The sequence below is a fragment of the Microcebus murinus genome, chromosome 6, assembly GCF_040939455.1.
Source record: "Microcebus murinus isolate Inina chromosome 6, M.murinus_Inina_mat1.0, whole genome shotgun sequence".
Classification (NCBI taxonomy): Eukaryota; Metazoa; Chordata; class Mammalia; order Primates; family Cheirogaleidae; genus Microcebus; species Microcebus murinus.
The window spans coordinates 3,405,385-3,428,306 of record NC_134109.1 but is presented as its reverse complement, the minus strand read 5'-3'; the positions used below and the strand labels follow the sequence as shown (position 1 = coordinate 3,428,306).

The 22,922-nt window shown below is 62.8% G+C and overlaps 1 protein-coding gene and 1 long non-coding RNA gene across 2 annotated transcripts; one reads left to right on the top strand and one right to left on the bottom strand.

Moving 5' to 3' along the window:
- Nucleotides 1–3,307: 3,307 nt before the first annotated feature.
- Nucleotides 3,308–8,216, bottom strand: LOC142871428 (uncharacterized). Its single transcript, XR_012919663.1, has 2 exons — nt 8,024–8,216; nt 3,308–6,405 (listed from the first exon to the last, which is right to left on the bottom strand). It is a non-coding gene; the product is annotated as an uncharacterized LOC142871428 (long non-coding RNA).
- A 37-nt stretch (nt 8,217–8,253) lies between these two features.
- On the top strand, nt 8,254–21,736 carry TNFAIP2 (TNF alpha induced protein 2). Its single transcript, XM_012746460.3, has 12 exons — nt 8,254–8,604; nt 11,473–11,821; nt 12,049–12,679; nt 14,720–14,834; nt 14,949–15,071; nt 15,251–15,351; nt 15,873–15,971; nt 16,468–16,591; nt 17,785–17,907; nt 18,135–18,290; nt 18,568–18,689; nt 19,837–21,736. The coding sequence occupies exons 2-12, from the start codon at nt 11,488–11,490 to the stop codon at nt 19,976–19,978; spliced, it is 2,070 nt and encodes a 689-aa protein (XP_012601914.2). The 5' UTR covers nt 8,254–8,604; nt 11,473–11,487; the 3' UTR covers nt 19,979–21,736.
- Nucleotides 21,737–22,922: the final 1,186 nt, after the last annotated feature.

The window sequence follows — 22,922 nt, the reverse complement described above, 5'->3', positions numbered from 1 at the left end:
GGGCATGAGCCTGCAGGTCTCAGCCACGGAGGCGGCTGCAAGGCTGCTCCAGTGTGCACCTGTAGCACCCGCCCCCACGGAAAGCTGGCGCTGAGATCTGGCTGTGGCCTGTGGGCGAGGCTGCTGGGAAACCCATTTGCATTGGCAGCCTCAGGCTGAGAGCCCAGATGGGAGATTAACAGCGAGAAGCTGAGACAGGTGGCAATAGCTGCCCTCCCCAACCCTCCTTAGCTGGCCGCCACTGTCTCTGGCCTTGGCAGATGGGCCAGGGTTCCAAGAGCCTAATAAAGTTGGGTCTCCCGAGGACAGGGCTAGGGTCCTGAAAGGCCGTGGTGCCAGGGAAGTGGGGGCCGTATCTCTCCCAGCTCTCTCTGGCCCCCCTCCTGCATGGTGGACAGCTAGGGGCAGTGCCCGGCAGGTCTGCCCCACCCCCCACACCAGAGTCTGATCTGTGGTGGGGCCTTGGGGGGAGGGGGGCTCAGTGCCCAGGAGTTATTTGTCTCCTCTGGGAGCCAGTGCCACGGGCAGCACGCCCTGTCCCCCATGGCGTGCCAGGGCTGGAGCCCAGGGGCAGGGGAGGCGAGGAGGTGGGGGGATGTGGGGGGATGTGGGGGGGGCAAGGGAGTATCCAGATCTCCCCGGGCGGGGTGGGAATGAGGAAGTGGGGAGGCTGGGGTTCCCAGGCTCCAAGGCAGGGTGGGAGCAGGGTGTGTGTGACACCAACACCGGTGAGCCGCCCTTGTGCCAGTGTCACAGTGGGGGCTGGCAGAGGATGGGCTGGCACTGCTCCACACCAGGCCCCGGCGTGGCAGCCGAGACCCTCCCAGCCAGGGGTGCAGGTGTGTCTGAGGGGCGTCTCTTTTCCTAGAGGAGGAGTCCACAGGGGGTGGGGAGGCAGGTGATCGACAGGCCAGCCTGTCCCCTGCTGGACCCCACATGTAACCCCAGGGGCCATCAGTGTTTTGATCTGGTTTGGTCCTGGCCAGGTTCTCCCCAGGGAGCCCCTGCTGCCCCTGTCCCGGCCGGCCCTGACCTGCTGGCCCTGCCTGCGCCCCTCGGCTGGAGGCGGAGGGTCCTGGGGCTGGGCTTCCAAGGGGGGCTATGGGGCTGGGGAGGGGCTTCTGCCCTGGCCCTGCCGCTTTCCAGCCAGGAGGCCACAGGCAAGTTCCTTCATCTCTCTGTGCCTCAGTTTTTCCAGCTGTGCAGTGGGGGTGCTGTCAGTGCCTCCCAGGCTGGGGAGGGTGAAGTGACCCCATGTTCCCAGGGGCCTGGCCAGCCACCGTCTGTGAGAAAAAGCCGAGAAGACCCTGGGTGCAGGGGTGGGGGCGCAGAGTGTCCAACAGGACCTGAGGGGGTGGAGGTCGCTGGTTGCGGGGGATTTGGGCTTGGACCCAGGACCGTCTTCCTGAGGATTTCTAGGCCCGGAGACAGGAAGTCAGGGTTTTCCTGGCAGGAGCTGTGTGCACATGTGCACCGTATCTCTGCTAGGAGGGCGAGTGTGCCCCGAGTGTGTGTTCCTGAGAGCCTGGCCTGCCCGGGGCCTGGCCCCAGCCAAGTGGGGCCGAGCAGGAGGCTGGACGGCAGCTCCTACAAGGCTGCAGCCGGAGAGGCTGGAGACAGAGGGTAGGCCGAGACCAGAGGACCTGGCCCAGAGCCCTGGCCTCTGGCCACTGGGCCCCCGGGGATGGACCTTGGCCACCCCCACTGCCTACCAGATCCCTCGAGGCCTTGGGAAGAGCCAGGGTGTTTGCGTGGCCATGCTGTTGTCCAGCCCATGCATGCTGGGGTGGGGGCATCTGGCTTCTCAGTTGCTGGCCAGGACTGGCTGGGTGGGATGTGTGTGTGTGTGTGTGTTCGTGAGCTGAGTTGGCTCGTCAGCGCCCCCGGCACAGGGGCCCTTGCCCAGCCTCCTTGCTCCTTTCCTAGAGCAGCACAGCCGGGGACCAGCCTGTCGGCCCCTCAGGCTCAGAGCCCAGCCCTGCCAGCTGTTCTCTGGTCCCAACCTGTGCCTGCCCAGCTCCCCCTGCCGTGGGGCTCACTCCCCTCCCTCTTCAGGGTTCAGCGTGGCTTCCCCCAGTGCCACCTGTTTCCTGGGGCTCCTTCATGCACCGGAATTGCCTCTGATCTCTGCCCCTGAGCCTGGCATCCTTGGGACCAGGCCTGCTCTGAGAACCTTCTGGAGCCCCAGCCCAGGCCCAGTGGGAGGACAGTGAGGAGGCGCAGAGGGCGCACGTGCCCAGGGCGGGTGCTCAAGTCTGCAGAGGGGATGAGCCGCGTGTGTGAGTGGCCCAAGGACAGCATGTGCTGGAGGAGGAGGGACTTGGGTGTCCACCCTAGCTCAGGCTGGGGCCTCACCCACCGCCCTCTGTGGCCAGCGCTCCCTCCCGGTCTCCCGGTGCTCGGGCCCAGCCCCTGCCAGAGCGTGTCGTGCTGGAAAAGCCCACGAGGCTGAGCCACACAGGACTGTGTCCAAGTCTCCGCTCTGTCCTCCTCTGGCTGGTGACCTGGGCTTAGTCTTGTGACATGGGAGAGAATGCTCAGTAGGGCGGGCGCTTGGGGGTCAATGGGGCTGTCCGCAGAGGTCCTAGCATGAAGGGCGTGTGTGAGTGGCAGTCAGTGTGTCACCTTCATGCCTGCATAGCCTCTCCCTCTTCCTTCCTTGCCCGGTGACCCCGGCCCCTTCCTTCCTGGCCCCCGTGCTCAGCAGGCCCCTGTACGTGGGCCAGCACCCTCAGCGGCTCCTCACCACTGCCACATGGGGAGGGGAGGCTGCAGGGCCCCCGGGTCACCCTGTCCCCAGTCTCTCTCCTTCCTTTGAGAACTGCAGCAGGCCACAGAGGCCTGCCTGCCAGGGTCACTGGCTGTCCACAGGGGGCAGGGCCAGGACTGGGCTGTCCCCAAGACACTGCCCTTCCCCACCACCATGTGGAAGGCTGGGCAGCAGGTGTGTGCTGGCCACTGGGATGGGACGAGGCAGCTGCAGCCAAGGGTGGGCTCCACAGAGCTCCAGCTCTGGGGATCAGATCCTGCTGGGCCAGGCCCGGCCTTGTAGAAGTGACTGTGCTGGGAGCCAGGAGCCTCCAAGGGTGAGGCCACCAGGGTTTCAGCCTGGCTTCCTGAGCCCCTGCTCACGTGAAACACTTGGACGGAAATGAAATGTGGACAAGTCCTACCGCCTCCTCAGTCCACTCCTCTACTGGGACTTGGGGGGCCTGGACCAGTCATTGCACAGACCCTTCCTCCTTCTAACACGCCACACTTCTGTCCGTCTGCACCTACGGCCGCCCACCTATCAGCAGTTTCGAAATTTAATTTGTTAAATGTTTTCATTTTTAGCTTCAATGATGTTTTGTACAGTAACACCTTCACTTAGGTCACGGTTTAAAAGACATTAAAGGATATAAGGTAAAAAGTCTCCTTATCCCTGGTCCCTCTGTTCCCTTCCCCAGAAGCAACCAAGGTTCCTTGCAGGACACTTGAGTTTGCAAAAAGCGATTCTTACCCAAGGGATGTGTACGAACAGTGGAATATCAGGCATTGGTGAGGAACCTTTTGATGGGGTTAGGGGATGGGCAGTCCTTCTTGATCCCAATAAAATCAAGTGATGAACCTGAGGCTCTTAGATGGTTAGAAAAGAATGGAATCTTAGGATCTTGGGAGAGACGCATCATGAGAAGTTCTGCTGTTTCTGGAGTGTCTACAGCGTTCCTGCTCCGGCAGACATGGTGCAGCAGTTAACAATCGGCCTCTGGGTTTAGATTCCAGTGCTGCACCTTCCTAGCTGTGTGACCTTGGACAGATTACTCCACCTCTCTGGGCTCTGTTTCCTTGTGTAAAATTGGGAGCTTTCCATGCAAAAGTGCAAGTGTGCTACTGGAGGGGGGCCCGGTACTTGGGTACTTGGTGAGCGTCCTCCTACCTGTCGCAGTTATTTATGTGCACTACCTCCTTTGAGCCAGCCCTGCCAAGCCCCTGAGTGCGTCCTGAGGGGTGGAGCAATGTGTTGAAAGACACAGCTGTAAGTGATGGAGCTCCCAGGGCCCAGATGGTCCCCATGCGTGAGTCCCCACCATGGTGCCTTCCCCAAGTCTGGAAGGGGAGCTCCCAGCACCTGCACCCCCTGCGGTTGGTGGTTTAGGGCAGCCTTCCTCCCCTCTGCCCCCCTACCCTTGCACGCCCTAAAGCAGCGCTGAGATTTCCAGGAAAGCCCCTGCCACGTGACTGGCCTGTCATTGGGAGGGACCTTAAGAGGACTGAGGCTCCACAGCTGTCTTCCTGGAAATCATGCCGGCTCTGAGAAGGCCCACACACTGCTGGCCCCTGGGCAGCCCAGGCTCGGAGGGATGGAGCTGAACTTGGACGTTTGCATCACTGCCAGAGAGCGTTGTGAAAGTCTGGGCTCTTTTAGGGGAGAAAGCTGGGCTTGGGGAGGGTGGCGGCCACTGGGGGCTGGCACAGGAGCCCTCCTGCACTGCACTCAGGGAAGGCCACTGCGTTGGGGTCCTGCTGCCCCACAGGCCCTGCTTTCTCCCACTGGGCCCCCTCTCCAGCGAGTGAAGTAGCCAGGCTCACTGAACACCTGAAGAATCCATGCCTCCTCAGACCTCAGTTTCCCCACCTGCCAAGCACAAAAAGAAATCCTGGGCCTGGCTTCTTCCTGGGAGGGCGGGGAGGGTCCGTGAACAAGTAAACAGCTTCCCTGGGGCAGGCAAGGGGCACTGCCCGTTGGTGCCTGGTCTGGTGAGTGTCCTGGAGCCCCACCTTTGTAGGAGGGGCTTCCCATGAGGGTGGCTCCTGGTCAGCTGTCCTGGCCGTCCTGTCCCGTGGTCCTGGGGGAAGTCAGCAGGCTCCTGACCAGGCCCTGTGCAGCTGCAAATGACCCTGAGCAGGTCACTTCCCCTCTTGAGAAGGCTGAGTAGCAGCAGGAAGCCCGGTCTCAAGGCCTCAAACTTTGCGTCCACTAGCTTCTCTGAGACTCAGTTTCCTCATCTGTCAATGGGGGATACAATGGCTCTGCCCAGGGCCGTTAGTGAGTGCAGCATCCTTGGGAAACAAGAAGCCCCAAGGAGGTCCCAGGTCTGTTGATGGCCTGGGAAGTGAATGGGAGAAGCAGGGTAGACGCTGGTGACCTGAGAGCCAGGGTCAAGGCAGCGGGAAGTGCAAGTCATCCTGCAGAGGGAAGTGGGCCCTGGCTGATGGGGGAGGGGCTAGGTGACATCCTGGAGTGCCACGGCCTTCCCCTTGAAGGGGGCCCATCCCAAGGTCAGCACTGTTCTTGTGACGATGCTACCTGCCAAGCGTCCAGCCCAGGTCTCCTGCTGCAGCCAGGCCCGGCGCCTGCACAGCCGGCCACCCCGGCCCAGGTCCTGCCTCCCTCTGGCCTTGACCTCCCCTGCTCAGAGAGCTTCCCTGTGGCCTCCTGCTCACACAGCTCAGACAGAGGGTGGCGGGAGGGGGACCGACAATGGGCAACCCTATAGTATTCTCTGGCCAGGGCTGGGTTGGCCTCTTCTGCTGCCCCACAGGGCGGAGGTGGAGTTTTAATTAACTGACTAAACATGGCAATGAAAAAGATTGGGAAATACATTGTTTTTCCAAAGATGAAAAAGCAGAAGATAGTACCTCCCATTTCTACATCTAAAACTCTGGCCTGGAAGTCCTTCCTTGTGTCTGACTTAAATGCATCAAGCTGCATTTCAGATACTGAGCAACAGTGGAGGAGAAGTAATATAGCACTGTGCTTAGGGAAGGGGCTTCCAGCCCCACCACTGACGGGCACATGACTGGGCCTAGCTGTGCCTCAGTTTTCTCATCTGCGAAAGGGGATAATTAAGCGGTACTCATTCCATCAGGTTGCCTGACAAAATCAGTTGACGTATACAGAGCACCTAAAAGAACCTGGCATCTGTGGAGGTCGAGAAAATCCAGCTCTCTATCCAAAAGAAGTGAAAGCAGGAACGGGAACAGAATTTGCACACCCTGTTACGGCAGCACGATGCACAGTAGCCCACGGGCGGCAGCAACCCAGGTGTCTGTCGAGGAATTTGGGTGGGCAAACAGCGTGCAGTGTATCCATGCCATGGAATATTACTCAGCTTTAAAAAGGAAGGAGATTCTGACACATGCTGCAACACAAGAGAACCTTGAAGATGTTACGTGGAGTGAAATAAGCCGGTCACGGAAGCACTCCCATTATGCAGGGTCCCTGGCGTAGTCAAGACCACAGAGACAGACAGAGGAAGGCCGGTCGCCAGAGGCTGAGGGCGGAGGGCATGGGAGGCTGGTGCATTGTGGGCATAGAGTTTCCGTTTCACAAGGTGGAAAGAGTTCTGGAGGTGGATGGTGCTGACGGTTGCACGGCAACGTGAATGCACTTAATGCCACAGATCTGTGTACTCACAGTGGCTAAAATGGTAAATTTTGTTATATGTCTTTTACCGTAATTAAAAAAATAAAAAGTCAGCTGTCATTGCTCAAGTGGAGGGAAGGGAGGGATGTCCCCTGAGGCCTGGGCTGACTGCGGCTCCTGGCCAGGTGCTGGAGAACTTGACTTCTGGGCTGGACTGGGGGGTCATTGCCCGTGTGCTCCTGCCTGCTGCCTTCCCTGCCTGGTGGAACCAGACCACTGCCCTGGCCTGTCCCCTGGGAGGTGGGAAATAGGACAGCAGCTGGTCACATTCCCAAGCAACATCTGATGCTCATTTCCGGCCAGGGGTGGCTCCTTGGCTAGAGGGGCCTGGCCCCTTGAGGACAGTTTCCTCATCTGCCCAAAGGGGGTAAGCAGAGCTCCTGCCCTGTGGGCCCCACTGGGTGTCATCCCTCAGCCCTCTGTGTGGCTCCATTTTCAGGTTTCCCTTCTTTTGGGGACTGAACTCAAAGAGAGGAAGTGACTGGCGCACCACGCAGGCGGAAGGCAGTGTTCTCTTTTCCCAATCCCTGGCAGTTGCTCTGGGTGAGCCACTGTGGGCAGCTGGGGACAAGGTTGGCGGCCCTGCCTGCCCCTGCCCTGCAAGGCCCAGGCTGACCAGGGACAGTCGGGTCTTGAGGGCTTGACAACCCCTCCCCATGCAGGCTTTGCTAGCCATTTCCCAATCTGCGTGGCGTTAGGAGCGTCGGCGCCGCATGGGGCAGAGTCTGGAGGGGGAGCTTTGTGGGGATTGCACAATGAGGCGACAGCCGGCATCGGGCCAGGACCCCTTGGTTCTCATCCCATCCTCCATGTCTGGTTGCACTTGGGCTGGCCTGGCCCCAGCCTTGCCATGTGTGCACTGCGGAGCGGATGGAATGACCTCCCAGCCTTGAGGCCCCGTGGCTCTGTCGACTCATCTACAAAATGTCATCCCCAGGGCCTTGAGGAGAGAAGGAGTGGGGTACGCAGTCTACACCCCTCTCCTGGCAGCCTCCTGTGCCCTGCCCTGCAAGCCCCCCAGGGACAGGGTAGATGACAGCCTCAGCTCAAACCTGGCACTTGGCCACCACTCCTCAAGAGGAAGAGGAAGTTCTCAGTCCCAAGGGGCACCCCCTAAATGTACCCCCCACTCAGCTGCCCCTCCCAGCGCTGGCAGACCAGTGCCCAGGCCGGTGGGGGCAGCGGGAAGGGAGGAGGGCGGAGGGGCTGGACACAGGGGAGGAGCAGAGGCTCCAGCAAGGAGCAAAAGGGAAGCTGGTGCCTGCCTGGGAAATTCCTAAATGACACGGTCCTGTCCAGAGGGCAGAAATTCCGAGGCTGTGGAACGGGGAAGGAAGTTAAGCTCCCCTCACACACCTCCGCCCAGCCCCCAACCCCTGCATCCCCACAGAGCCTGGGACACTGTTTGGAAGGGGAAACTGAGTCCCAGAAAGTGCTATGACCTGCTCACGGCGGTGCTGAGGGCGCAACCCTGGGCCAAGTGATGGCCAAGCTGAGTCCTGGGGCCTGGGCCTCGTATCCGCTCCCTGCCAGCTCTGGGACCAGTCCCAGAGAGGGACGGGCTCAGCGGGGGTCCTCCTGGCCTGTGTGAACTCCAGCTACTGCCCGTGTCACCTGGGTGAGTCACTTCGCCTCTCTGAGCAGTTCCTGGCTTCCAGCAAGGCCCCCAGCAGGCGGCCGTTCGCAGCCCTCAGTCCTCTGGCCCGCGCTGCAGGCCCCTCCCTTCAGGACGCCTCCTCCAGGAAGCCCCCCCAACGCCTGCAGAGCTTGGCGGCTGAGGGAGCCAGGGTGGGACGCGGGCGCCACTCTGAGCCGGGTGGGCGCTGGCTCTGTGACGCGGAGAGTGGCCCTGAGCGCGGCCCTCTCCGGGCAGCCTATCAGAAGCTGTCGCCGGACAATGAGCCGCCGGACGGATCCCGGGGTCCCCGGGGCCTTCCCCGTGGCCCACATTCCCGGCGACGCGCGGCCCGACCCGCCACCCTGCCCGGGCTGGTGGCAGGCAGCGACCCGCCCTCACTCCCTCCCGCTGGGCCGCCGGCGCTGCCGGACCCGGACACCGGGACAAGCCCCCGCCACACCGGCCTTGGCCTCCGCCCGCGGGTTTTCCGCGGTTGCGGCGGGCGGGGCGGGGGCGGAGCCTGCGACTATTTGAGGCGGCGCCGAGCGGGCCGGGACAGCGGCAGCCGGCGGACACAGTAAGTGACCTCCGCCTCCGCGCATCCCTCCCCCGCCGCTCCGCTGCGCTTCTCGCCCGCCCTGGCCCCCAGTCCCCCGCCGGATTCCCCGAGGGAACGGCCTGGCACAGCGCAGGGGACACTCCGAGGGGCCCTGGCCTCGGGCAGCCCCACTGCTAAGGGAAACTGAGGCCGCTGTGCGGAGCAGCGCTCCGGGCGGGCCCGGTCCAGCGAGAGGCAGGGAGGGCGGGTCTCCCTTCCCTTCCCTTCCCTTCGCTGTAGGAAGGCCCAGCCCTGTGGCGTGACTCCCTGGCTGTGTGACTTAGGCCAAGTCACTTCCTTGCCTGTGCCTGGATGTCCTCATCCCGGGATGGCTGCGCCCCAGGAGAGAGGAGCCAGGGAGCAGGGAGGCTGTGTGGCCCTCAGCCCTGAGCCCCCCAGAGGCTGCGGAGGGGAGGCCTCCGTGCAGCTGCCGCCACACTGTTACTCCGCAGGCCCCTCCCTGCCTCAGTGGGCCAGTCAGAGCTGGGGCTCTAGGGGGTGCCTTCCTGCCCTCCTCCTGCCCGGGATGTGCCCCTCACAGTGCCTGCAGGACTGGCAGAGGCACACAGGGTACCGTCACCCTTGCTGAGCCCGGCTAGGTGCCCCAGAGCTCGCTGTGTGGCTTTGCCACATCCTCCCAGCAGCGCGGCCAGGTGGCGTCCCCATGCCCGTCCCACAGGTGGGAAACAGGCCTGTGAAGGAAGGGGTGTCAGCCCACATGCTGGTGATAGGTGCAGAGAGCCCACGGCCGTTTCTCTTCCCGCCGCGCCAGCTGCCTCTGAGAGTAGAGACCTGGCAGGAACCCCGGGGTCCGGCTGCGGGACCCCGATGGGCAGGTGTTTTGTGCCGTAGAGGGGAGAGGCCAGCGACGCTGCAGGGGGACCTGCAGGAGCTGCGCCTGGAGGATGGAGAGGGCCTAGACTGTGTGGGGACCAAGGAGTTGTGCCCTATGGGGAGGGGAGGGACAGTGAGGCTGGTGGGCAGCACGGCTGGCCGGTCAGGGTGGCCCCTCTCCCACCCCTGGAGGAGGGCAGGAGTGGAGCCTGGGTGCCCGGGTGGGGCGCAGCAGCCCTGCTGGATAGACCGGCTCCTGCGGTGCCTGGCATGCAAATGAGATGGGTTGGGAGGGGAAGCTGGGCCAGGGGGTGGGCAGGGCAGAAGTGTCCAGTGGCCTTGCACCTGGGGACCCTGGCTTTGGAGCTCCCCAGGGTAGTTCCTGCTTGGTCCTGAAGTGGAGCTCTAAGCCCAAGAGGTACCAGGGAGCAAATGGGGTCCAGGAGTGTGGGACTCTGCACAGGACCCCAGGTGAGATGGCAGGGGCTGGGGGTGGAAGGAGCCTAGGCTTTCTGTCCCCCAAGTGGCTCTGGCCAAGCCCCAGGGTATGGAGCAACCCCCTGAGGGAATGGGATAGGATAGCCAGGCCGGTGAAGGCAGTAGCAGGGGCTGTGGAAAGAGTCCCACAGGCCTGACCTGAGTCCCCCTGCCTGCTGTGCTTGGGGCAGGTACCTCCCCTCCAGCCTCAGTTTCCCCTTCTGGATGGTGGATCATCCTGCGTCTTGCAAGGCTGTTGCAGAGGTTATTCCAAGTCATCATGATACATGAGACACAGCTTGATATATTTATTCTTGGGGGTGGAGCAGGCAGGTGGCACCATGGTTACAGGTCACCCCAGTGACCAGGAAGGCCCGGCCCTCCCTTAGGGTCAGCCATGCTCCCCTGCAGTGGTCCTGGCCTTGCTTTGACATTGGTCAGGGTGCTGGGGAGGGTTCTGCCTCTCTGGGCGCAGCTTGCAGGGCAGTGGGGAGCACAGGGGCAGGGGAAGAGCCGGGCTCCAGAGCCAGGTGATCTGAGTTCCAAGCCCAAGCTGTTTACCATAGGGACATTGTAAACCTAAATAACAACACCCTTTCTGGATGCTAGAGAGGAAGAGATGGGATGGGCACCCAGGAAGGGTGCAGAAACGGGAAGCTTTTGTGACTATGATGTCACCCCATTTGGGAGCAGGCAGGGCGGGACAGAAGCCAGGAAGCCTGGTTTCTGTGCCCAAGTTGCGCTGTGACCTCAGGCAGCCCTGTGCCTTGCTGAGCTCCTAACCCCACCATGACATGTGAAAGGGTCTCCAAGGCCCCTTCCCACACCCCATGGCATCTGTAGATCTGTAGAGGGGTCAGTCTCTGCCCCTCATGGCCCAGCAAGAGCAGCCACCTTCCTGCTCATGGCAGCCGTCCACGGCCCCCCGGCGAAGTGGGAACGGGGCAAGGTGCAGCTAGGCAGGAGGCCTGGGCCTGGGCTAGCTTCTGGTGCTCTGTGACCCGGGCATGGCACTGACCCTTCTGGACCTCTGTTCTTGCTCCATACAAAGGGACAGAAGCCCCTGCCCTGCCTCTTCCCCAGGGTCTCGTAAGGAAGGATTTGCCAAAATAAAGTGAAGGCTCCTCTATCTGGGTGGCTTGGCGTCCCAGCCTCTTTCCTGTCTCAGGGGCCGTTCTGGCCATAGTGGCCTCGCATGGTGGCCTAGCAGGAGTGTGAGGACCACCAGACGGTGGCAGGGCCGGAGAACTCAGCTCTGGCTGCAGTTGTGGCCGTGCAGTGTGTCCCAGGCGGCCGAGGAGGTGGAGGGGCCACGAGGTATTGGAAGAGGAGCTGTGGGTGCAGGGAAGGGAGCAGAGCTGTTGGTGCCCGGCGAGGCCAGGAGATGGCCAGAGCCCCGGTGGTTGTACGCGTGAAAACAGACCAAGCGTGGTCAGTGCGGCCACCACAGCTGAGTGCTCTGTCCTGGGAGCCCGGAGCCAGGGCCAGTCCACGGTGGCCACTGACTCCTTCACTGTCCCTCCCCGCATCCCGCAGGCCTGAGCCAGGGTGATGCTGAAGATGATGACATTCTTCCAAGGCCTTCCAGGCCAGCAGCCTGTGCCAGGGACCCTCGACTTACCCAGAAGCCCCAAAAAGTTGCCCTCCACGTCAGAGGCGGAGTCAGAGGCCTCCTCTGAGGACCTGGTGCCGTCCCTGGGGGCTGGGGTAGCCCCAGGCAAGGAGGAGGAAAAGGCTTTGAAGAAGAAGAAGAAGAAGCCAAAAGGACTGGCCAACATGTTCAGCGTCTTCACCAAGGGGAAGAAGAAGAAGGGCCAGCGGGGCCCAGCAGAGCCAGAGGGCGACCCTGAGCCCAGGCCCGGGCTGGACGGCCCACTGCCCACAGGTAGGCTGGGCCCCAGGGCTCGTGCATTAGAGCCAGCCCGGGCCTGGGCAGGGTAGGAGTGCATGGGCATGGATGTGCCACCCACCCGGGACACGGGGCAGCAAGCTGGGCTTGGAGGTGGGGCGGGCTGGGGAGGGGGCCACCAGGCCTCAGTCCTGTCTGGGGCTGGCCTTCACCCTCTGCGGGCGGCCGGTCGCGGCGCTAACGCGGCTTTCTTTCCCGCGCAGTGGAGGAGCTCAAGGCGGCCCTGGAGCATGGGCGACTGGAGGCGGCGCGGCCGCTGCTGGCGCTGGAGCGGGAGCTGCAGGCGGCGGCGGCGGCCGGCGGCGCGGGCGAGGAGGAGCTGGTGCGTCGCCAGAGCAAGGTGGAGGCGCTGTACGCGCTGCTGCGCGACCAGGCGCTCGGCGTGCTGCGCCGGCCGCTGGAGGTGGCACCCGAGCGGCTGCGCCAGGCGCTGGCCGTGGTGGCCGAGCAGGAGCGCGAGGACCGCCGGGCGGCGGCGGGGCCGGGGACCTCGGCGCTGGCGACCACGCGCCCGCGGCGCTGGCTGCAGCTGTGGCGGCGCGGCGTGGCCGAGGCCGCCGAGGAGCGCATGAGCCGGCGGCCGGCCGCGGGCGCCGAGGGCCGCTCCGAGGCGGAGATCGTCTTCCTGCACATGGGCCGCACCATGAAGGAGGACCTGGAGGCCGTGGTGGAGAGGCTGAAGCCGCTGTTTCCCCCCGAGTTCGGCGTGGTGGCCGCCTACGCCCAGAGCTACCACGAGCACTTCGCGGCCCAGCTGGCCGCCATGGTGCAGTTCGAGCTGTGCGAGCGCGACACCTACATGCTGCTGGTCTGGGCGCAGAACCTCTACCCCAAGTGAGCGCGGGGCTGCGCCGAGCAGGGAGGGGGCTGCTCTGCAGGAGGGGTGTCTGTTTTCAGTGAGGCCACTGCTTGCAGAATTGGGGGTCCGAGAGTGCAGGGGTGGGACTTGGCCTCAGAAGGACGGAACCTGGACATGCAAGGCCAGGGCCTGGGCACAGGGACAGGGCTGGGGCTGCTTTGCACTTGGAGCTCTTAATTTCCTGGGCCTCAGCCACATTCTGGGGTTGGGGAAACCGAGGCCCAGAGAATGTCACCAACTTCATTCATTCATGAGCTCCCAGTCTAGGGAGGGGGTGGAGCAAACAATGAGGGCACAGGGCAAGCCTGGGGGAGTCAGGGAAGCCAGCCCCTGACCTCCCATGCAGGTCAGGAGGGGACAGGCCAGACAGGGCAGGAGGTGGGAGGGAGGATGGTGTTCCTGGCAGAGGACGTGGCATCTTCCAGGGCCTGGGGCTGAACCTCGGGATGCTCTGGGAGCTCAGCAGAACTTGTCAAGGTGTTTGCATTTATCTGGCAGGCCATGGGGCACCCTCAGGCAGGACGACTAGCAGGGGCGGGATAGGGCCAGGGGTCCTGTTGGAAAGATCCCGTGTGCAGGGTCACCTTGTGAGCCCATGGCAGAGCTGGGTTCTGGCCGCCGAGGCCTGGAGCTCCTCAGGTGGAGGGGGCTGTGCCAATGGAGGACAGCTGGTACCCCGCTGGGTACAGCCTCAGGCATCCCCTGACTAGCCTAGACGCCATGGATCACCGCATGTGCCCTCATTCACACAGACCCCGTGGGGAGGGACGTGTACTGCAGGGTGGAAGTGCCCAGGGCATGGGAGGCCAGAGACGCGAGGGCTTGGCCACTGCTGGCCCAGCTCCAAGTGTGAAGCCTGGAGGTGCACAGTGTGGGTAGTGTCTGAGGGCCTGAGGACCTTTGGTGGCAGTGGGTTGATTTGGTGCTGATGGGTCAGCTCTGGCAGGAGGACAGAGGAAAGGCCCAGGGGGTGGTGGGTGAGGAGTCAGCAGGGCATAGGGAGATGGGCACAGGGCAGGGGCTGCAGGAGGGGTAGCCCAGCCCCGAGCCAGTTCCTGCTTGCTTGTCCTGACTCACCAGGAAGTACCAGGCACTGGCACTTCTGCCCATGAGCCTTCCTGTCCCAGTGACCTCAGGGTCTCCTAGCCCAGGGACCAGTGGGGTTAGCACAGCAGGAAACTAAGGCCAGCCTGGGCATGGGGCCCTGGTGACGGGGTGTCCAGGGAGGCATTGTTGAAGTGTGTGTGGCCAGAAGTGTGGGGGACAGAGGGACACAGCTGCGTCTAGACTGAGTGAGGGGCACAGAGAGGGTCATTCTTAAGCCTCCAGGCAGACAAAGGCCCCTTTGGAAGTGCCAGGGCTGGGCAGGTCCCCCGGGAGCTCAGGGACCCCGCAGAGGCGCCACAAGAGTGTGCTGAGCCGCCTCCATGGAACAGTTCGGGGGCAGCCCTTCCTGCCCCGGCTGGCCCACCCTCTGGGGGCTGCAGGGCTGGGCTGGTGGGGGCGGGCAGGGCTGGCGAGTTGCCCAAGGTCAGCAGGTCCGGCAGGCGGGAGAGCTGGCTGGGTCTCAGGGCTGCTGTGAGCAGGAGCTGACTTGGGGCAGGGAGAGCAGATCTGAAAGGTGGCTCTGGCTGCTGTGAGAAGGGGCTGTTGGGGGCAGGGCAGGGGCAGAGGGGCGGGGAGGAGGCTCCTGCACAAGCGGGTGAGAATGGGGGTGCCACAGGGCACTAGGGTGGCTTGAGGCTGATGGATTTGGGGGGCTATTCTGAAGCAGGTGTGGGTGTGGGGCTGAGAGTCAGGAGGCACAACGATGCTTTCAGGGTTTCTGGCCTGAACCAGACTGAGCGGACAGAGGACGCATCATCTGAACCAGGGAATGGGGTGGGGGTGCTGCAGGGTGCAGGGGAAGCTGGGCCTGCCCAGACTGGAGGCCGAGGCTCGGAAGGTGGCTCCTGACTGAGGGATGGCACTGAGTGGGTGCACCTCTCCACATGCCAGCCTCTCTGTGCCCACAGTGACATCATCAACAGCCCCAAGCTGGCCGGTGAGCTGCAGAGTGTTGGGCTTGGGAGCCTCCTGCCCCCGAAGCAGATCCGGCTGCTGGAGGCCACGTTCCTGTCCAACGAGGCGGTGAGTCCTGTGCTGGGCCAGGGCCAGGGCCTGGGCCAGGGAGGGGCAGGAAGGCAAGGCAGGGGGGATCAGAGACTGCGACTTCCAGGTGAGCACCTGCTCTTCTTCCCCCAGGCCAATGTGAAGGAGCTGATGGCCCGTGCCCTGGAGCTGGAGTCCCAGCATTGGGCCCAGAATGCAGCGCCCCAGAGGTTGGATGGCCACTGCCACAGTGAGCTGGCCATCGACATTCTGCAGGTACAGGTCTGCCCCACGTACAGCCCGCACCGTGCACACGTACAGCCCACGCACTCCTGTGTGCATGCGCCGCCCACCTCCTGGCGCCCCCTGTTCCAGCATGCTCCCCCCAACCCCAGCCCCACCCCAGCCCCAGTCCAGGCGAGCCCCTGCTCAGCCCACCCATCACCACCCTGCAGATCGTCTCCCAGGCCCATGCCAAGGCGGAGAGCATCACCCCCGACTTGGGCTCGCAGATCAAGCAAGTGCTGCTGGTGGAGCTGGCCGCGCTCCTGCGGAGGTGGGTGGTGCGTGTGCTGCACAGGACGGTCCCTGCCTGTGCCTCAGGTGGGGGTCCAAGCTAGATCCTTCCCCCCAGGCCCCTCGTGCTGAGAGCCTCAGGAGGTCTGACCCCCTGAGGCTCTGAGTGTGGCACTTCCTGTCCCCCAGTCAGCAAAGCTCCCAGCAGAGCAGCCTCCAGCTTCAAAGAGGATGCCCTGGGAGGGACTGGGACCCCTTCCACTCCTTCACCTCCTCCAGCCGGCCACGCCCCTCTGGTCTTCCAGCGATAGGGGCCTGGGGGAAGGGCTGGGGCCAGCAGCGCAGGGCTCACGCTCTCTTCAGGAGTCCTGGGGGGACTCTGGCCCCACTGGCCTTAGCCTGTGAAGCCATGTGCGTGCCGCTGAGGGGCTGGCGGCCCTCCCTGAGCTGTGGGGAGACAAAGGGGAAAGCCTCTGGGAACCTGGGGAGATGGGTGGGCTGGAGGCTGCTCTGTCCCAGTGTTTGTGCTGCTCCTGAATGTGCCCCTTCTGGTTTTACCAGCTACCAGCGCACCTTTGACGAATTTCTGGAGAGATGCAAAAAGCTGAGTAATTACAGGGCCAATGTCATGGCCAACATCAACAACTGCCTGTCCTTCCGGTGAGGGTGCCGGGAGGCTGGGTCTGGTCGGGAGGGGTGGGAAGGCTTGGCCTGGGGAGAGGGCAGGGGGGCTGGAGGGGAGGAGGAGCCACTTGGGCAAAGAAGTGGATTTACAATTAGCACGGTGTGTGGGGAAAGGGCGGGCTGCAGCAGCAGCAAACGTCAGTGCTGGGTGGCTCGCGCACTCACGCCAACAATTCACCCATTAGTTCATCCTTACACAGCCGGACAGTGTAGGTTCAGCGGCCATGCCTGCTAAGCGGAGGTCAGACTGGGCCGTGGGCGCTGACTTGGCCTCAGTTAGAGGGGGGTGTGCTGTCGGTGTGTGCCGGGGGCCTGGGGAGCATGGACGGGAAGGAGGACTCGGACTTGATCCCACAGGGGGATGGGGAGGCATCGAGGGTTCTAGAGTGAGGAGAAGGGGCTAACTGCCTCCCTGCGTGTGGGGCTGTGGGCTGGGCAGGGCCTGTGTGACCTCCCTGCCTCCATCTCCCAGGACGTCCATGGAGCAGAAGTGGCAGGTACCCCAGGACCCCCTGAGCCTCCTGCTGGGCCCCCTGAGTGAGCTCAAGCGTCACGGCTTCGACTCCCTGCTCCAGAGCCTGTTTGAGGACCTGAAGGTGGCCGCCTGAGCCCAGCGCTGGGGGGCAGGGGGGCGGGAGGGTGCTCTGGGGAGGGACGGCAGCAGCAAAGGGTGGGGAGGACACGCTTTGGGCCTGTGAGAGGCGTGGAGCAAGCTGCCGTGCCAGTGAGGGGCCCCAGAGGGGTCCTGCCTTTGCCCACCACTTTGTCCGCGAGACCCCAGCCGCCAGGGCTGGGAGGGCCTGGGGAAGGAGACCCAGCCCAGTCCCCAAGTTTGCTCACACTTTCCCTCCAACTCTCCAGACCTTCTGCACCCTGTCCCTGTGCCCAACTCCCAGCTCCTGACGCTTGGGGCCTTTGGCAGCCCGGGTCACATCTGCTGTGGGTCAAGAAATCCACAGAGGCCGGGCGTGGTGGCTCACGCCTGTAATCCTAGCACTCTGGGAGGCCGAGGCGGGAGAATTGCTTGCGGTCAGGAGTTCAAAACCAGCCTGAGCAAGAGCGAGACCCCGTCTCTACTATAAATAGAAAGAAATCAATTTGCCACCTAATATATATAGAAAAAACTAGCCAGGCATGGTGGCGCATGCCTGTAGTCCCAGCTACTCGGGAGGCTGAGGCAGGAGGATCGCTTGAGCCCAGGAGTTTGAGGTTGCTGTGAGCTAGGCTGACGCCACAGCACTCACTCTAGCCTGGGCAACAAAGCAAGACTCTGTCTCAAAAAAAAAAAAAAAAATCCACAGAAAACCCTTTGAATTAAAGTAGTCCCTTTAGCAGAGGGTGGGGTGGGGGTCCCTCAAAAGGAAGAGGAGGTGTTCCCTGCCCAGGGAACTAGAGGCCACGGGTGGCCCAAGGGTAGTGAAGGCCCTACCAGTGACCCTAGATCCTTTGGCACCGGTCTCACAGGCCCAGCCGAGCACAGGGCTTTGTTTATGCAGGAATTTATTTATTTAAGAGGGAGGCAGTGGAAAAGGCCTCGGGGCAGCCGGCAGACAGGCCATCCTGGCCCCTGAGCCACAGCTGGACAACCTTGGAGAAGGGTGCACAGACCTGCCTCCACTTCCTGTCTGTGAGCAGGGACCTGAGCTCTGCCTGGGCTCCCTGGGAGTCCTTGAGCCCCTCGGCCCTCCTGCCGGGCACACGTGTCCGCCTGTGTGCCTGTGTGTGTCTGCGGCCAGCGGCTGAGCTGCCTCTCTGGGGCATGACCAGACTTCCTGCCTCCCTGTTTCAGCCACTGTTCAAGAAGTTCACGCAGACCTACTGGGCAAGCCCCGAGGAGACCCTGGAGAAAATCATTGCCACCGTGGGCAGGAGGCTGCCTGAGTTCTCAGAACTGCAGGACTGTTTCCGGGAGGTGAGCACACCCTGGGCTGGCGGCTGGGCCTGGGGGGGGGGGGGGTGTGGGAAAGCCCGACCACAAGTGCTAACACGTGTGTGCGCCCCGCACCCGCACGCACCTGTGGATGCATGCACACGTGTGCACTCTGCCTCTCCCTGGTTTCCTGGCTTTGAGGCTTCCGGGGAGGTGGTGAGCTCCCCGTCAGCGGTGGGCTCACACGACCCTGGCTGCCTGCCCTCCAGGAGCTCATGGAGAGCGTGCACCTGCACCTGGTGAAGGAGTACATCATCCGCCTCAGCAAGCGCTGCCTGGTCCTCAAGACGGCCGAGCAGCAGCAGCAGCTGGCAAGGCACATCCTGGCCAACGCCAATGTCATCCAGCACTTCTGCACCCAGAACGTAAGCCCCTGCCCCGCCTCCCGAGCCCCTGGGTGGGCTGCCTCTTTCCCCAGCCCCGTCAGGATCTAGGGCAGCACCTTCCGGGCCTCTCCCAGCCCAGCCAGCTCCTGACCTGAGCTTCTCCCAGCCCAGCCAGCTCCTGACCTGAGCTTCTCCCAGCCCAGCCAGCTCCTGACCTGAGCTTCTCCCAGCCCAGCCAGCTCCTGGCCTGAGCTTCTCCGGGCCCCAGGTGCCTGAGAGGGCGAGGGCAGTCTCCCACAGCCCGCTGTGCCTGCAGGGCTCCGCTGCGACCTGGCTGCACCCTGCCCTCCCCACGCTTGCCGAGATCATTCGCCTGCAAGACCCCAGCGCTATCAAGATTGAGGTGGCCACTTATGCCACCTGCTACCCCGACTTCAGGTGAGAACGAGGGGTGCTGAGCAGTCGGCGTGGCCCTGCCAGACCTCCCTGTGGCCGGGCCTCCTGGGGCGGCACCCGGAGCCCAGATGCTGCTGTTCTGCAGGGGTGCAGTCACCGCAGCTGGCTTTTGCTGCGTGCCAGACTCATTCCTTTAGTCCTCACCGCAGCCCTGCGAGGCTGACAGTTTTCATTCCCGTCTTACAAGTGAGGCCTGGAGAGCTTAATGTGTTCAGGCCTTAATGTGTCCAAGGCCTTGGAATGTGTCCAAGGTGACACAACTAGGTAGAGGTAGAGCTAGAGTGACAAGGCCAGGCAGTCCCGTCCCAGAGCTCATGCTCTTAGCCTTATGGGACACTGCCTCCTGAGACCAGAGAGACTGGGGTCTACCACACAGCCTGGGTGACCTCAGGGGGGCCTGGACCTGTGCCCTGTGCCCTGGGGCTCCTGTTCAGGAGTGGAGACTTAGCCCCTGGCTGCCTGAGCGTCTGGTGAACCAGGGATAGTGTTTCTCTCTGAGCTGGGTCCTCTGATAGGACAGGAAAAATCTGAATGGGCCTTGACAGGGTTGACCCAGCCTAGCCTCGTCCAGGCCCTGGCTGGTCTACTCCACCCACCCACCCATCCACTCACCCACCCATCCCACCAGCAATCACGTAGCGGCCTGTTAGGGACCACGCTCTGTTCTAGGCGCCAGGACACCGTGAAGCACAGGTCAGGCCAGGTCTCCCTCCTCCCTCAGAGGCTCCCCTTCTGTTGAGGGCCAGTGATGATTAAGGTCATCAGGCAAAGAAACACCATGATTGAAAGCCGTAAAGAGAGTTTAGCCAAGGTTGTGGATAGCAGGAGGGGCTGACTTTAGGGAGAGCCTCTTGGGGGAAGTGACATTTTAGCCGAGACCTAAAGGTGGGGAGGAGCAAGCACTCCAGGAGGCACAGCCCGTGCAAAGGCCTGGAGTGGCTGGGGCTCGGCTGCTCTTGGGACTGCCGGCTGCTGGAGCGAGTGCACAGGGGTAAGGGGGCTCCCCAGTGGGCGGTGGGGGGTTGGCTGTGGGGCCCTGTGGCACTGGCCAGGAGTCTAGGAAGCTGGGAAGGAGTCTGAGTGAGGGTGTTGGTGACCAGCTGGGCTCACAGGATGCTCTCTTTGCCAGCAAAAGCCACCTGAGTGCCATCCTGGCCATCAAGGGGAACCTCTCCACCAGCGAAGTCAAAAGCATCCGGAGCATCCTGGATGTCAGCACAGAGGTGCAGGAGCCCTCCAGGTCCCTATATTCCCTTATAAAGGTTGGTTAGCTTTTCCTGCAGCCTGACCTGCTTGAGAGCACCCGGCAGGCATCGGTACCACCCCACCTGGGAAAACCACCCCACCTGGGAAAACCACCCCACCTGGGAAAACCACCCCACCTGGGAAAACCACCTCACCTGGAGCAACCAGCCCACCTGGGGGCTGTTCAGGCCAGTGCTGGCTCACGGCTCATGGGCCTCCGAATTCTGCTGCTGCTGCTGCCTAGCCCTGCGGAGTGCAGGCCCCTGGCAGCTTCCGTACCCAGTGGGGGCAGGGCACCCACTGTGGGAGGGCAACAGGGCAGCACCTAAGAACCTCTCTGAAACGGCAGTTGCCTGTGCGTGCACGCACAGGGCACCCGGGAGAGAGAGCGTGGTCCTGTGTCGGGGGCCCTTCCACGGTCTGGCTTGTGGGCGGGTCTGAGTGCCCCTTCCAGCCCCCAGGGCCCGGCCGAGCTGCACCCATCCCGCCTCCTTCAGCCCAGGCCACAGAGAGCTGGGCTCTGCAAGTGTGCGACCAAGGACAGGCCTAGAAGGGAAGGAGGAAAGGAACTCTTACCTGGGGCCCGGGAAGGGGCTTGTGCGGTCACATGGCGTGTTGGGAGCAGAGCCAGCAGCAGAGCCACTTCCAGATCGTCCCACAGCCCCTGTCGCCTGCCCCGGGAGCTCAGACCTGGACCCCTCCCTACCATCCCAAGGTCCCAGGAGGCCTTGACGCCCACCACGGTGGGGCCAGGACGTCCTGGGTCTTCTCAGGGTTCCCCTGTCCCCAGGTCCCCTGCAGGGACAGGCACGGGCGCCTCCATGGGCCCTGACACCTGGGCGGGGGTAGGGCAACCTCGACCTCTGACCCTTTGGCCTCTGTATTAGTTCCCTGCCGCTGCTGTGACACACTCGCAAAAGCTTAGCAAGTCACAGAGAGAACCAACCTGGCTGCAGTGCTGTGGGTCAGAGCCCCACACGGCGTCTGCAGAGCCTTCGGGGGTCTAAGGGAGAGCTCATTTCCTGGCCTTTACATTCCTAGAGGCCCCTCCACCTTCAGAGCCAGCAGGGGGTGGCGGAATCCTTTCCTGTCACCTCCCTGGCACCTCCCGTCCTCCCTCCCCCACTCTTAAGGACCGCTGTGATGACATTAGGCCTACCCAGATAACAAGGTCATCTCCCTATTTTAAGGTCCCTGATAAGCAACCTTAATTCCATCTGGAACCTGACTGCCCATTGGCCACCCACGTAGCCTGAGGTGGTCACAGGCCCCGGGGACTGGCTCTTGCACGCCTTAGGGAGGCCGTTGTCCTGCCCAGCGTGGCATCCGTGCCGGGTCCTGCAGGGCACCTCCCTCTACCTCGGGAAAACCACAGTCAGTTTCCCTGCTCAGCCTCCGCCACCGGAAGGCCCTGCGCTCCCAGGGCCCGAATGTCCCCTCCCGGCACGGAAGGGACAGCTCAGACTCAGGCGTGACCCACCTCGCTTATGCCGGGGACCTCCTGGGCTGTCCCCTTTCCCCAGGTACTGCGTCACGGGGCCGTGGCGGGGTTGGCCGGTGTAGATGACGCACGAGATCTCTGTACCTTTGTAGGAGTAGCATGTTTGGTGATGTTAATATTGTTTTCTTCTTTTTATATATATATATATATGTATGTATATATTTTTTCTTCCCGCACCCACTCCCCTCCATTAATATTGTTTTGATAGTACTGCTTTTGTATGTGTGCCTTCGAGACAGGATCCAGATTTTTATATCTTGATATAAAGCTGATTTCAAAAGTGGCCGTGGAGTGGTTTCCTTTGGGAGCTGCGAGATGGGGGCCTGAACGCCGCCTCAGCCTTGGGGTCCCGGCACGCCCTGTCCTCCCAGGCTCTGTGTCAAGCCCCCAACCTCGGCGGTCCCCAGAGTCCCCCCTGTGGTCTAGGCAAGAGAATGCCCCCCTGGTCATTTGTGAGCCTGAGTTCTGCAAGGGTTTGCCTGCGGGGCCTGGCCAGTCCTGTCCCCTCTGTGACTCAGTTTCCTCATCTGTGAAGAGGGGATTATGACCCTTTGTGGCTCCCCCCCACCATCTTTTACTAAGGATAGTAGGGGTGGTGGGAGGGTGGGGTGGACCATTGGGAACTTACTCCTGTATTTCTGGCCCTGACCCTGCCAGCCACAGCTGTGAGCAGAGGCACCGTGGTTTGTGTTCGGAGGCGGCGCGGCTGGCTTGGGATTTGGGGAAGAGCAGAGTCCCTGGGGAAGGAGGGGTGCCTTGGCGTGTCCACTCCACAAAGCCCAGAGAGGGAGCCCAGGGAAGCCCTGTGGGGTCTGGGGTCCTACGAGAAGAAGGGGAGGCCCTTTCTCTAGAGTTCCATCTGGGGGGTCCACGGGGATGGGGTGGAGCCCACTGGCCAGTGGGAAGCAAGGATGGTGGGAACAAGAGTCAGGGCCCAGAGGGGACCCCTCTGTCCAGCTCCTGGGCCCCAAACGAGCAGTGTCCGCTATGGGCTTCCGGGTAGAGTCAGGCCTGGCGAGGAGCCCTGGGGGAGAACTCGGCAGTCAGGCCCAAGTGCAGGGCGCTGGTGGGTGGGTGACTCAGCAGGGACCGGGGCAGCTCCAGCTGTGCTATGGAGGGACTTGCTGAGGAAGGGACAGCCGGTTGGCGACCCCGGTCTTGAGGCCGTCTCTTGCACAGACTGGGGCAGAGCAGTGCAGGGCAGGGAGTGGCCAGGGCAAAGGTGGCAGGTGGGGACTGGGAAGGAGCCCAGGCTTTAGGGGAGGGCTGGGTGGCTGAGGGGGGGAGTAGAGCAAGACCCTCAGAGAGGGAGGGGCAGGGAATCGGGACAGGGTCTGGTTGGGGCTGGGAGTGGGGCTCGGCCCAGCTGCAAAGGAAGCACCGGAGGAGTCCAGGGGTCCAGAGGTGCTGATGTGACCTGTGGCTTGGAAAGACGTAGGCTGCTGTGTGTGGACTGGAGAATGGGGAGC